We start from the raw sequence: 15,813 nt of genomic DNA, 5'->3' as shown, positions 1-15,813 counted from the left end.
AACGAATCGAGCGGAACATCGGACATGTCGGAGTTTTATCATCGAAGGCATCTATCGGAATGATTCTGAGCAAAAAACGTACCGTGTAATCCCAGCATTAGAGACACTTGATGAACCTGTTAGATATGTATCCTGAGCTCCCCTTTGTGGGGCAAATCCAATCTCCCTGAGCTTTTATCCATTCTGGACATAGCTTTCTGGTATAAGTAAGACATTAGGTATGCACATTTAAAGGTTTTGCAACCTTGAGGTATGAGTTTGGCCTTCCCAGACATGCACTATTTCGTTATTTCCAATTAAGACATGCGATTAAGGCTCAACTGGGACAGGTTGAGGACTCCCTGAAGCCTTTAGGCCTTGTTCACATTGCATTCCGATCGCATTAGCGTTTGCATTGGGCGTTTTTGACGCTATTTATTTTTGCGATTCCCGGCATAAAAAGGGCTTTTCCCGAGCGTTTTTTTTTATTCACTCCCTGATGCAAGTCAGGAAGTGAAGTCATTGACCCGGAAAAGAATAAATACAATGTATTTATTCTTAAAAACGTGAACGCAATCGCTGCACAAAGCGATTTTGTGAGTTTTGCGTTTTTTCCTATACCTTCCATTCAGGACAAACCGCCATGAAAATGATACATGCAGCACTTTTGTCAGCGGCAAGCAAAAGGAACACCCCAATGAGAACTATCTCATTGGAAACCATAGTGTAAGCGCTTTTAGGGCGATTTGTACAAATCACCTGCGATTAAACATTCCAAAAAAGTGTGAACAAGCCCTTACACCTTCTTGATGACTGGCAGAAGTAAACAAAAAATTAAAACTACCTCAGGAAAGGTGGTCAGTGGCTGAACCTGAGAGGATTGGATGGAGCTTGAGGAATTTTTTAGCAAAACTGTTGTTGCCTCTCATGATAGGTTTATACAGTGGTTTGCAAAAGTATTCGGCTCCCTTGAAGTTTTCCACATTTTGTCATGTTACTGCCACAAACATGAATCCATTTTATTGGAATTCCACGTGAAAGACCAACACAAAGTGGTGTAAACGTGAGAAGTGGAACGAAAATCATACATGATTCCAAACATTTTTTTTACAAATAAATAACTGCAAAGTGGAGTGTGCGTAATTATTCAGCCCCCTTTGGTCTGAGTGCAGTCAGTTGCCCATAGACATTGCCTGATGAGTGCCAATGACTACAGTGCACCTGTGTGTAATCTAATGTCATTACAAATACAGCTGCTCTGTGACAGCCTGTCTAAGAGCCCATTCACACTAGAGCGTTTTGCCGGTGATTTCGGCAAAATGCTCAAACGTTAGCGCTTTTGAAAGCGCTAGTGCTATTATACCCTAAAGGCCCGTTCTTACTTGGGCAATTTGCGCTAATCGCCGCAAATCGCGAAACGCAAACGTGTAGCCTGCACCATTTTCAGGCAATTTCCCAGCATTCGAGTTTAGTGCTAAAGAAGCGCTACATGCGATCGCAAAAAATTGCCAAGTGTAAATGGTGATTTTTTTCACGTTAAGCGCTAGCGTTTTGCGAACAGCAAGTGTGAATGGGCCCTAAGAGAATATTGGGAGCAACAACACCATGAAGTCCAAAGAACACACCAGACAGGTCAGGGATAAAGTTATTGAGAAATTTAAAGCAGGCTTAGGCTACAAAAAGATTTCCAAAGCCTTGAACATCCCACGGAGCACTGTTCAAGCGATCATTCAGAAATGGAAGGAGTATGGCACAACTGTAAACCTACCAAGACAAGGCCGTCCACCTAAACTCACAGGCCGAACAAGGGGAGCGCTGATCAGAAATGCAGTCAAGAGGCCCATGGTGACTCTAGACAAGCTGCATAGATCTACAGGTCAGGTGGGGGAATTATTAGTCGTGCACTGCACAAAATTGGCCTTTATGGAAGAGTGGCAAGAAGAAAGCCATTGTTAACAGAAACACATAAGAAGTTCCGTTTGCAGTTTGCCACAAGCCATGTGGGGGACACAGCAAAGATGTGGAAGAAGGTGCTCTGGTCAGATGAGATCAAAATGGAACTTTTTGGCCAAAATGCAAAACGCTATGTGTGGCGAAAAACTAACACTGCACATCACTCTGAACACACCATCCCCACTGTCAAATATGGTGGTGGCAGCATCATGCTCTGGGGTGCTTCTCTTCAGCAGTGACGCTGGTCAGAGTTGATGGGAAGATGGATGGAGCCAAATACAGGGCAATCTTGGAAGAAAACCTCTTGGAGTCTGCAAAAGACTTGAGACTGGGGTAGAGGTTCACCTTTCAGCAGGACAACGACCCTAAACATAAAGCCAGGGCAGAATGGCCCAGTCAAAGTCCAGATCTAAATCCAATCGAGATCTGAAAACTGCTGTTCACAAACGCTGTCCATCTAATCTGACTGAGCTGGAGCTGTTTTGCAAAGAAGAATGGGCAAGGATTTCAGTCTCTAGATGTGCAAAGCTGGTAGAGACATACCCGAAAAGACTGGCAGCTGTAATTGCAGCAAAAGGTTCTACAAAGCATTGACTCAGGGAGCTGAATAATTACGCACACCCCACTTTGCAGTTTTTTTTTTTTTAATGTTTGGAATCATGTATGATTTTCATTTCACTTCTCACGTGTACACCACTTTGTATTGGTCTTTCACATGAAATTCCAATAAAATTATTATTGATTTATAAAGCGGCAACATATTCCGTGGTGCTGTACAAAGTAAGAAACAAACATGGGGTACATAATAATACAGACAATGGTGTACACCAATATACAAGATAATTGGTAACAAAATAGAAAAATGATACAAAATATAGAATTGGTAATGACAGTGATAAAAGTAACATGGTGAATAAAATGTATAATGACAAGACACAAAAGGGGAGAGAGCCCTGCCCTTGCGAGCTTACAATCTAAAGGGAATGGCGGGAAACAAGAGGAGGGGTAGTATGCAACGAATATATAGAGGCAGTGTGTTTTAGGATACCTAGTAGGAGTGCAATTTGGTCTTAAGACAAAGGGAAGTGGCCTAAGGTAGCGCATATGCTTGTCGGAACAAATGAGTTTTTAGAGAGCGTGTAAAGGTAACAAAGGTTAGCGAGTGATAGATGTGTTGTGGGAGAGCATTCCAAAGATTTATCCCTCATAAATCACAGCCACGCTGCTGACAAACAGCTTGTCAGAGCTGGCTGTGTTTAGCTCTATAGTGTCAGTCTGCTGCTCTCCCCGCCTCCTGCAGAACTCCAGTCCCTGCCTGCATCCCTTCCTTCCCTGCTGATTAGAGGGAAGGGACGGGGGCAGGGACCGGAGCAATGCAGGAGGCGGGGGAGCAGCTGAGACTGACACTACAGATGTAAACACAGCCTCACAGCACGGCTGTGATTTATGAGGGATTGCAGAGTGCAGGGGGACCTTAGTGGGGTTTGGGATAGCAACAGAGGCTAGGCTGTATAGGCAGATCCAGCCTCTGTATGCAGATAACATTCTTTAAACACACCTCGGGTTCTCTTTAAATAAAGAACACTCAACACTGATTTTAAGAACTATGTTTGGTTCTGCCCGCAAGTAAATTCATATTGGAAATCTGTGATACATTTCAAGAGATATAATAAAATTTCCTGTTACCCTCAATTTTACATTATGTATGTTTGGAATCGTGGGAGACCTATAATGTGGTAAATACCAAATAATAAGTACACTGTAGAGTAAAGAAACAACTCGGCACTCAGCACTATTTCTTCTGAGGAACAAATGTCAACTTGCACATGTACATGTAAACACAGTCCTCACCCCAGAGAAAGCACCTGTATCACTGGACAAGCTGAAGGACGTGCAGCCGGAAAACAGTTGGCAAAAAAATACTGTACAGTGAGGCAGACCAGGCACTGTCACTGTATCGCTTTAGTTCCTCTTCATGCCACAAATGATACATTAACATCTGCCACACATCGGTACATCAAACCTGGGTAGATGAAGGTCCCGAGGTGCTCAGGGTTTGGGCGACCAGGGGAGAGATGTGCCATCCATCTATCCCCTGGTCACCCGAACCATGAGCACCCCGGCACCTTCACCTACCCAGGTTTGATGTACCGATGTGTGGCAGATGCTAATGTATCATTTGTGGCATGAAGAGGAAATAAAGTGATACAGTGACAGTGCCCGGTCTGCCTTACTGTACAGTATTAAATACCAAATAATGCTCCATAGAATTCTGTTTATATTATGCTAGGACATTTCTTATCATTAAGTGGAATCTACCTGCAGTTTCAACTCTACTGGACTGGAAGATGCTAGATCATTTGGTGCTTCCACTTTATCAAATTTCTTAAGTTAGTTACGTGACTGGTATGGTAATTTATAGAATGTGGCTTAGATGGGTGGAGGCCTCAGAAACCACCATCCCAATTTAGACTTAAATGTAGCGGTGCATATTTTATATTAGTGTTTGCATGGAGAGCAGGTTCCACGATAGGTTGAGCATAATTCTGACTACTATGCTACTTTGTACCAATGCTGTGGAGACCATGCACCAAAATGTATGTAGTATCTTATTGCAGAGCTTACTAATTTGTACTTTATTCTACCAAAACTGTAATGAAACTGGATTGTTTTGTGTTTTGTTTTTCTTAATCACTTGAGTAGCAGCGGTCTCTGGCCCCTTAAATACTTCAGGACCATGCATATTAAAATCTACCTCCTGTCTATGAAAGCTAGTTTCTGACAGATAGTAGATTTTTACTCCACCATTCTTGTGTACTTTGACAGCTGACACCTTCTGGAATGAATGAGAAGTAATTTTGATTGGCACCTGATCACTAGGAGATTGCATAATTATCACCTTTTCGCTCCTAAAAACCTAATTTCCACCTCTATTTAGTGCCCCTACCGTGTACCTAAAAAAATAATCTACATAAATTTGACATCTCTGCTTAGACAACATATAGAATAATCTGTTTCTGAAAGTTTTCTGCTACAATTTGAGATATTAAAACATATTTTTGGTTGAAAAATTCAGAAAATTACAGGTTTTGGGTTTTTTTTTTCATTTTTTTAAGCATATTATCTCTTTAAAACACAAGCAAATTTCAGATTTACAATAATTAAGTGATATCAAAAGAAAGCCCTATTTGTCCTGAAAAAAACAAGACTAAATATGTTTCGGTAGACTAAAAATTGTCCACGATCTATCAACTTAAGCAAAGGCATAGCAAAATTATGAAAATTGGCTTGGTCATGAAGTGGTTAAAGAGAACCCGAGGTGGGTTTGAAGAATTTTATCTGCATACAGAGGCTGGATCTGCCTATACAGCCCAGCCTCTGTTGCTATCCCAAACCCCCCTAAGTTCCCCCTGCACTCTGCAATCCCTCATAAATTACAGCCATGCTGCTGACAAACAGCTTGTCAGAGCTGGCTGTGTTTATCTCTATAGTGTCAGTCTGCTGCTCTCCCCGCCTCCTGCAGAACTCCAGTCCCCGCCTGCATCCCTTCCCTCCCTGCTGATTGAAGGGAAGGGACGGGGGCAGGGACTGGAGCTATGCAGGAGGCGGGGGAGCAGCTAAGACTGACACTACAGATGTAAATACAGCCTCACAGCAGGGCTGTGATTTATGAGGGATTGCAGAGTGCAGGGGGACCTTAGTGGGGTTTGGGATAGCAACAGAGGCTGGGCTGTATAGGCAGATCCAGCCTCTGTATGCAGATAACATTCTTTAAACACACCTCGGGTTCTCTTTAAGGACCAGAGACCACTGGTACCAAATACTGGGACTCACTGACGGCACAACGCACGGAATCGCCGCTCTCGCTAGAGCCCGCCGGCTCTGCCGTCTCCATAACGGCAGAGCCCTGTGAGCCAGTCAGGAGCCAATTTGTTTGGCTCCTGACCCTGTGATCAATGTGAGCCAATGAGATCGGCTCACAGTGATGACTGGGTCATGAGCCAATGAAATTGGCTCCTTACCAGCTTACGGAGCTCTGCTGTCATAATGGCAGCAAGATGAGTGAGCTGCGGCGGGGAGAAAGTGACGCGATTGGCGGTAGTGGCAGGAACGCGTGGCGGGGATGTTGAAACTTACCTCCTGTCAGAAATTAGCGGCTACAAAACAGGACGTATATTTCAACTAGCGCGGTCCGGAAATAGTTAATGTGATGCCGTGTGTTTAGCATTTTTTGTCTAAAACTCAATAAAAATTCTTGTTGAAAAAAAAAAGTATTAGAAGCAGAGGATCAGCAGCAATGTGAATTGTTTAAAAGGAAATAAATATGTCAGCCTCTGTATCCTTCTCACTTCATGTGTCCTTTAATGCAAAGATTAGTACATTAGTAATACAGTACAGAGTTTTGTTTTGTTTTCTACATCAAATCTGTTAAAAGCTAATTTTGAGGTTCTCTGTATGATCATGTAAAATTGATATACAAAAGAATTTTTTTTATAAAAGGCATTTAATGAAATATCAGCCAAGGACTGTGCCTTGCAATGTTGTTCAAGTCTTGCAGCAAAAGGCAGAATTCCAGGAATAAGACTGAGGTCCCTTTAGTGTGGTAAGTCTATGTAAAGTTCCCTGTATATCCCAGAGGGTGACTAATTGTGCACACATGGTCCTCAGAACTTGTAAACAAATGTACAGCTGGGCCAAGCAGCTGTGATAGTTTTAAAAAGAGAAGGAGGAACTGAGGGCAAATCCTTAACCCCATGTTTTTGAGTTTCCTTTTTTTGTATATATAGCGCTCTTGGAGTTCCGGTGTTATTAGGAGTGCTATGGTGCTCTTGGCTTGTCCTTTGTACATTATTTTGGTCATTACACAATGCAGATCTTCAGTGTTATGGCAAACTGTTTTATCCATTTGGCATCTTTTTCCTTGAAATGGCTGTGATTTGGTCAGATGCATAATGTGAAACAAAGCAATGCGACTGACCACAGCAGAAAATAGCAGCTGAGTGTACCTTGTCATATAATCTGTGCAGAGTTCAGTCTGTCTGGTACCAAAACCACGAGCTGCATGTATTGTAAACTTTCTTTGATGAATACAATCCCCCCCAAGAAATATGACCGGTGGAGGAATGTCGGGGAGTGGTATTCATATGAGCTTTGTTATTAATGCTGGAAAGTTTGCATTATTAGCAGCAGCTAATGAATGAAAAGTACAATGCTCACTGTCCATCTCTTCTCTAGACATCAAAAATCACCATGTGGTCCTGGAAAAGGGCGATACATAGCATAATGCCACCTCCGATCAGGAAGCCAGCGCCGTGGAGAACGCAGTCCGTTCCTTGGCAAATGTCTGAGCTCTTACCGTGCAACATCTGGGGCAGCTAAATGAAAAAGCATAGAATATAGTTAAAATAAATAAGTGATTTTGAACTTATATTTCCTGCTGAAACTAAGTACAATAGCCCTCGAGCAACAAAGACATTTCTAACATAGCCAATCACTATTCCCTAGAGTGGGGCCAGCTCTAGTCTAGAGCTCAGGTTTTGAACTCCAGTTCTTGAGGGTCATATCCATGCCAGAGTTTAGGATGGACTGAAAAATGGGTTGTACTTGATGAACCTCACTCTTCTAATTCAATCCCGTCAAGTCATTTGAGCTGTGCCAGAAATGTGTGAGGACCTCGGCCCTTGAGGACTAGAGCTCGACATCTCTGCTCTAGAGGATGGAAATGCACTTTGGCTGAGTTTGTTTGAAATGCCATGTCAATGACTGTGAGGTAACTAGACCAGATGTTTCCACATGCCACCATAGGAAAACCACTGCAACCCATGCATACATATGCAGCTGAGGGCAATTACCACTCCCTGAGTGCTGCATAGTACAATTTCCTGACCACTTGCACTGAGATAGTCAATGAGTCATTATTAATTCCAGTTTGCACATTTCAAGCAAATTGTATGAAACGTGGAATTAGGGCAATGAAAATTAGAAGGCAGTGCATTTAATTGGCCCAATTTCAACCTCAACCCGGAATTATTAGCATCTCATTAATTACCTAAGGGAAGTAAAATGCCTTCAAAGCTATTCATGTGAACTCAACCGAATGCCTCTTTTAGGTGTGAGGTAGAACTGTGTGCTTGTTGGCAGAGGTGGGCTTCCGACTAATTTCGAGTAGCAAGCTACTCGGAATTTAAATGCTAATGAAGCGCTGATTAATCAGCTGTGACTGCTGGTGACCAGAGGTGTGTTAACTTTCCCAGAAGTCTGCACTCAATTATGCATCATAGGAGAACAGTGAGCTGTGTTTGATGACTCACTATTGTGCTTCCTCCTTCAAGCCCGGAAGGAGAAAGCGTGGTAGTGAGTCGTGGAATGCGGCTCACACTTCTCCTATGATGCGTAAGGCAGCACAGACTATCGCGCAGACTTCTGGGAAAGTTAACCCCCCCCCCACCCCTTCAGTTACCTGCAGTCACAGCTGATTAATCAGCGCTTCATTAGCATTTAAATGCCGTGTAGCTTCCTACTCAAAATTAGTCGGAAGCCCATCTCTGCTTTTTGGGCAGTTTAGCGTCCTGTCTTCCGCCCGCCAGTGCAATTTAGATGCAATTTAAAGCCAGTGGGTACCACTTTAAAAATCAAAAAGTCAGATACTCACCTAAGGAGAGGGAAGGCTCGGTGCTAATGAGCCTTCCCTCTCCTCTCCCGGTGCCCTCGGTTCTGCGCTGGCTCCCCCGTTCGCATCCGCCACCGCAGGGACTTCGGAGGTCTTTGGGAGCACTCGGGCTTCCGAAGACGGGCCGATCCATACTACGTACGCGCGAGTGCGACATAGAGGGCACTCGCGCATGCGTACTATGGAGCGGCCCCGTCCTCGGGAGCCCGAGTGCTCCCGAAAGCTTCCGTAACCTCCCTTCGGTTGCGGAAGTGGCAGTATTTGACCGAACTGGTCAAATACTGCTACGGGGGATCCTGCGCGGGACCAGGCACCGGGAGAGGAGAGGGAAGGCTCATTAGGACCGAGCCTTCCCTCTCCTTAGGTGAGTATCTGACTTTTTTATTTTTAAAATGGTAAACATTCACTTTAAATGCAGCCAAATCGCAGCAGTAGAAACACTACGCGTGTCATGTGGTGACACACGGTGGTGTCATTGGGTGGCAGAGGACCGTGACACATCGAGTCTGAGAACGGCCCGTGTGAAAGAGGCCATTAAAGAAAATCCAAAGCGAAAATAAACGTATGAGATAATGAATTGTATGTGTAGTACGGATAATAGAACATTAGTAGCAAAGAAAAAAAAAAGTCTCATAACGTTTTCCATTAAAGGAAGCGTTAGAAAATGAGCTGTACTCAAATTCAGTCCTGTTTCCAGAAGAGCTTAAAGGACAACTGAGGTGACATGATGAGACAGACGTGTATGTATAGTGACAAGCACACACAAAATAGGTGGTTTCTTTTTTTTCTTTCTCTGCCTGAAAGAATTAAACAAGGACAGACAGTATGTATATTACAAGTCAAGAGAACAGTATGTAAGTATAATGGCAGTAAGCAAGGTGAGAATTGGTCATTTTAAAGAGAAACTATAACAATCTAAACCAACTATAAATAATATGAGAAAATATAGTCCATCCTGTGGGAGGATATGTTCGCTCCGAATTTCCAAAACTATGTAGAAAAGAATTGTTCTTACTTTACATTTGATGAGATGGTTTACATGGATACAGCCTTCCACTAGTTCACACCTCCTGTTTTAAGTCAACCCTATGTTTGTTTGTAATATACATAGTGCCACTGAACCACCAAAAAGCTAGAAAGGGGCAACGGGGACCCTTACTGCCGATGCTCTCAAGGCAGGTGCCTCCCTTGCCTACCCCTCGACCCAACCCTGAAGGGGAGGAAAGTGGTGGATGTATGTCCACTGTCCAGGGAAAAGACCACTGACCATTAGTAAAATTTTATTGGAAGTCAATGGATGTCAGTACACTTAACAAGTTACTGCCCTCTTTTTTTTTAGGTCAAGAACTGAGTGCCTTAGAGCTTCCGTATATTAAAATGAAAGTATTTAGAAGCACTTTATTAGCTAAAAGTGCTCCTAAATATGTTCATTGTAATATACCAGAGTGAGGGGGAAGCAGTTTGTGTACAGTTAATAAACTTTGAAGAACAGGATTTAATCTTTGAATATGCATACTGTATCTATATCAAGGACTATAGAAAGTTCTGGGTAATATTTTTACAAATACTGACCAGAAATCAATTGACCATGACTTACCATATCCACCAATGCCACATACAGAAATATCCCAGCAGTCACAGCAAATATCCAGGGAGTGAGATGAGCCGAGCTCTGACTGGCTAAAACCCCAACCAGCATTCCCAGATAGGACAGAAATGCCGATATCAGAGTGAAGCAAAGCACCCTCCTGACTGGAACACCAGTCTGCAGCAGGACAGCAAAATCACCTACAAAGGGAACAATACATTTACCAAATCATGTGCATGAACAACAAATGCTGTATTCACGTTACATTCACTGATTTCACTACACATCTTAGAATCTTCCAAGATGCCATACGAATACACAGTACACAAGACAAACAACAATATTCATCATGTCTCTAGCATATTGCCAAAAAGAAAGAAATGTATTCTTTATTTATGTAGTATGTACCGTACTGTTTCTAGTTCTACTATGTTTGTACTATTTCATAACATTTTATATTAAACGTTGAATAATTCAAAACCCCACTGCCCTTCAAAGAGCTCACAATCTAAAAATTCCTAGCACGCTCTACACACCGTCGCTTAACATACTGGTTGGTATGCTTTTGGTTATGGAAAGCGCTAAAACAGGAAATCATACAAACGCCATGCAGATTGTGGCCTGGTTGTGATGACTACATAGTGTTCTTCAGTGCAGGATTCAGAAAATCCAGGTCTTCTCTGGAAAAAAGCTTTTACCCAACAGGAGCCCAATAACTCTTTGAGAAAGGTTATCAAGGCCACATTTATATGAAAAAAAATGTAATGCCAGGAAAAGATGTACACAGCGGTTGTCCTCAAATATATTTTGTGAAATTGTTAGCACTTCCAAGGCAACTTTTTACATTTGCTGCTGTGGGAAAATGCAGATGTTTTTTTTTCCAGAAAAAATGCTATAGATATGCAAAATAACTGCTTGTGCACTGAATTCAGGGAGAACATGAAACCGTGTATAGTCACGGTGGTCATTTTATTTTGCGTCAGACAAGAGAAAAAGGGTTAAAGCTTCAGTGTTGCAATTCTATTCAAGATTAATTTGGGCACCATAGGCCATAATAATTACAGCTATAGCAATGCAGCCTGAATTATGATAAAGTTACTGCAATGAATTATCAATTACACATCCAAAGGAGCAAATTAGTAGAGTAATATATTTATTATGTTCACTGAGATTACCTAGCGCAGTGAGAGCCATCTTTTGGTCCTGTGCCCAAATTACACACAGCTAGATAATATGTGCTTTTCTATTCCACTTCTGGAGTGTGCTGTATGTTTTTAGTACAGTTAAGCTCTAGTATCGATGCCCAGGATGAGCAGGAAATGATGTCACAGGAAGCATGGCTACTGAGAAGACAGAAACCAACAACTAAATATACATGACTACAACCACCAATGGTCAATGAGATGCAAATAATTCAGAGCTGATGCAGGATTACTCAAATGTGGTATGCAAATTTAAGCAGCTTGCAAATAAACCAATTGAATCCTACCAAAGGGGAATTTGATTGCTCCGTTTTCAAGCTGCACAATTTTGCATACAAAATTTGCATAATTATTTCCATCTCACTGACCATTCCTCAAAGCCACTTCCAGTATTCTCAGCGGAGCCAGTCAGGCACCTTTTTCTTTATCACTCCCTGGACTCTGCATAGCACATCTGCTGCGCAGGACTCAACTGTGCTCCAGCTGTGCTTGTGTACGCCGTGCATATTGGCAAAAATTAATGTTTCGCACATGAGTAGTTGTTGGGCAGCAAGACAGAGCATTCTAGCATTAGGAAACTGTCCATGTAAATAAAGGAGCGTTCACACTAGTACGCATTGAGAGCGCACATATATTTTCATACACATTTTTCAGACACCACATGCATTAGTATTTAGAAAAAAAATAAAATTTTTCCACAGAAGCCAATGTAAAAAATTCAAAATGGAGACCGAGAGCCCAATATAGTGTAGTATGTTAATAAAAACGGAAGAAAATTAAATCGTAAGTATTATACTTACAAACCGGGGTTGCTCTTAGGCAACCACTGTATAAGCAAGTGGGGAGATTAGGCCTGACCCCACTCAGCACTAAGATGTCGCTCTCTGTGGAAAGAAGAAAGGAGGGTTTGTCACCCTTCCACCAAGGGTGGTCGACTTAATGTATGGAAGTACAGAGGCGCCAATAGGATAAAATTCGATAAAAAGTTTAAAAATGTTCCGGTGGCGGTGGTGGACCGGCCACACACAAACAGACACAAATGCTGTTGATTGGAGAAACAACAATTTATTCACATACTCCTAAACAAGAACTGCAACGTGTTTCACGGGCAACATCCCGCTTTATCAGGCAACGATTAACCGGAGTATCAACACAGCTTTGAGTCCAATGATAGCTTGGCACCTCTGTAATGTAAAAAATTACCAGTGGTCCTGTGAAGTGTAAACCCACTAAACACTATTAGCTGTAAAAATCTGCTTTTAAAGTAGCCTGTACTAATGCAGACACGCCCACAAATTCCACAGTAGTGCTAATGAATACAGACATCTACTACCTGAACACATCACTTACCAAGCTCATGGGGCAGCTCATGACAAAATACTGCAACTGTGGTGCTGAGACCTCCTGAGAAGCCAGCAGAAAAGGCAGCACCTGCAGAAAGAAGCAGAGGTTAGCTGGGTGGTGATGTGTGCACCTTGAGGGCCCTTTTCCACCAGCGCGTTTGCGCTGGCTGAATCGCAAAAACGCAAACCGCTAGCGATTTTACAATCGCTACGGTTTGCTTTTTAACATAGGAATCGCGGTAGGTCATTTCCACTACCGCGATTCGCTTTTTACGGGAACGCGAACGCGCGGCGGAGCGATATTTGCCGCGATTTTGCTATGCAGTGCATAGCATAACAAAATCGCGGCCGTGAACGTCGGGGAATCGCCGGTAATTGCGATTCAGCAATCGCTAGCGTTCAGCGTGAACGCTAGCGACTGCAAGTGGAAAAGGGCCCTTAGAGACACTCACCACAAAGAGGAATAACCACTCCATGACCTGTACTTGTCATGTTTAAAATGCTGCTGGAAAATTACAGTGACTGTTGAGTGTTCCAAATCTCATTAGAATGTCCTATTATCCCATTATCTGTCACTAGAGTAATGACAGTCCACAAATCACTCAGCAACCTACCAATATCCCCATGCACAAGTAACATTTTGTAGCTAGTATAGAGAGCCAGCAACAAAGTCCATAGCGAAATTACGCTAACGTGATTGAGTGGACAGCACCCTCTCCAACTGTAAGGTTTCAGATAGGCTGTAGTAATAATACGCTCACACTATGCAGCCAATTAGAATGCTTCAAGTTGTTAACATTGTTGTGATTGGAGAACTGTCCCCCATGAACTTTCACATTGGTTCACCTCAGCCATACTAGCTCCAACATTTCTAAGGAGAAGAACGACATAATTCCCATATATTGGTCATTAACAATATTGTTTTCTCCAGAACTTCAAGCAGCTGGAGATGATGCGGTAAAGAAAGGTTGTTTTCAAGCTGTGATAAATGTGACCGATTTCCTGATGTACGGTGGAACCTTGGTTTGCGAGCATAATTCCTTCCTGGAAACATGCTTGTAATCCAAAGCACTCTTATATCAAACTGAAGCAGAGGGACACCAAGAGCCCCAATAGTGTAATTCGTCTTGGGGACAACAAAATAAATGAGAAGTTAAAATTATACTTACAAACCAGGGTTACCAATAGGCAACCACTGTATAGGCAGGTGGGGTGAACAATCCTGACCCCACTCAGGAATAAAAAGTCGCTCTCTGTAGACAGGAAAATAGGGTAACAACCCTCCACCCAGGGTGGACTCAATGCAGTGTACAAGATACAGAGGCGCCAAAAGAATAAAAGGTAATTAAATGAACTTAAAAAAACCAACTGGTTAAACAGAGGAGGCAGCGGTGGTCTTACCCCCTCCAAACAGACACAGGCAAGGACTGCGACTCAGACAGTCAACAATTTATTCGGAACTCCAAAAAACAATGCAACGCGTTTCACGGGCCATACATCCCGCTTCCTCAGGCAAAATACAGTAGGAGTCACAGCATCTGTATTATATCAGCGAGCTTGGCGCCTCTGGGAAATTTCTCCATAAAGAGTAATGAAAACTCAGATGATTTGTTCCACAATCCAAAAACCATTATAGAAAAATACAAGGTGTATAAAGTAAAATGACCTTCACTTTTACTAATAGAATCATTGCAATCTGTTGGCTCAACCCCATACATAATTTGCATAATCTAACAATTATTTACATCTCATTGACCATCCCTACTTCTCAAGACCAGTCTGGGAACTTTGCTCTTGAAATGTAAGGCCTCCTTTCCACGGACTGTTTGTAGGCAGTGAAATGCCTCTCAAACTCTAACGGCTCACTGCTGCCTAGTAACTGCTTGCTGCTGCCTGGTAACTGTTCACTGCAGCCTGGCAACTGCTTGCTGAGCACACAGCTCAACAGTCCGTGGAAAGCAGGCCTTAAACTGGTCAAATGTTACTGCAGACTAAATTTCATTGATTGCATCTGCCAGTGATCTGTTTACCTCGACATATCTAACCAATAAAATTCCAGTTGATTTGGGGTGATTTTATCAGTTGAAAGAGTGATTGGGTGTGGCGCTAAATTTTATTGAGTAGGTGCTGGAGGAGTTGCAGGAAAACAATGACTGCATAATGTTGTACAGCAACAAGCAGAACAATAACATAAATATGCTAAATCACCATATAACCCTTTAAAGGACAACAGTAATGAGAGGGATAGGGAGGCTGCCATGTTTATTTACTTTAAAGCAATACCAGTTGCCTGGCTGTGCTGCTGATCCTCTGCCTCTAATGCCTTTAGCCATAGACACTGAACAAGCATGCAGCAGATCAGGTGTGTCTGACATTATTGTCAGATCTGATAAGATTAGATGCATGCCTTTTTCTGGTGTTAATCAGACACTACTGCAGACAAATAGATCAGCAGGGCTGCCAGGCACCTCATATTGTTTAAAAGGAAATAAATATTGCAGCCTCCTTATTTTTCCCACTTCAGTTGTCCTTTAAGATGAAGTTACATTTCAACGGTTCAAGTTTCTACAAGTAAATCTTACAAAAAACATATTACTTTAGTTAATAATAATAATAATAATGATGATTTGCCATTTTGAAAACATGAGCAGCATTAAGTACAATTAGGCTGGGTTCACACATAAAAGGTGCCCAGTCCTGTCCCATTCCCCATTCTGGCTGCCACAAAGTCCATCAGCTTTATCACAAGAACAATATACTGACTTTGAATATATCTCACTGGACATCACTAAGCATTAGTTGGTAAACTGGTTAGCAGACAGAATAGAGGAAATCACCAGTCTTACCTATAGCCAGCCCATCAGTGAAGTTATGCACTCCATCCCCAAGAAGCACCATCCATACAAATTCTGCAATGCCACCACTGGCTGCGCTGTGTGAGTGACCATGATGTGACATGTGACTCTCCGGCTCCTCCACTTGTCTCTCCCGGCTGTGCTGACAGTCAGTCTCTACTCCTGAAGCATCACAGAACTCTGCATCTAACAGGTAAAAAGTACACAGCACACATAATTGTCA

At 42.5% G+C, this 15,813-nt stretch overlaps 1 protein-coding gene across 1 annotated transcript in view; it reads right to left on the bottom strand.

The window, feature by feature from the left end:
- Positions 1-6,293: 6,293 nt before the first annotated feature.
- Positions 6,294-15,813, bottom strand: part of SLC39A5 (solute carrier family 39 member 5) — a 43,708-nt gene continuing 34,188 nt past the window's right edge. The window contains exons 9-12 of the mRNA XM_068265181.1: positions 15,582-15,776; positions 12,743-12,823; positions 10,200-10,390; positions 6,294-7,307 (exon numbers count right to left, since the gene is read on the bottom strand). Coding sequence (XP_068121282.1) covers positions 7,164-7,307; positions 10,200-10,390; positions 12,743-12,823; positions 15,582-15,776 — 611 coding nt within the window. The 3' untranslated portion in view covers positions 6,294-7,163. The remainder of the gene's footprint in view (positions 7,308-10,199; positions 10,391-12,742; positions 12,824-15,581; positions 15,777-15,813) is intronic.

Source organism: Hyperolius riggenbachi, chromosome 2 (genome assembly GCF_040937935.1).
Source record: "Hyperolius riggenbachi isolate aHypRig1 chromosome 2, aHypRig1.pri, whole genome shotgun sequence".
Lineage (NCBI taxonomy): Eukaryota > Metazoa > Chordata > Amphibia > Anura > Hyperoliidae > Hyperolius > Hyperolius riggenbachi.
This window is presented reverse-complemented; position numbering and strand designations above follow the sequence as displayed.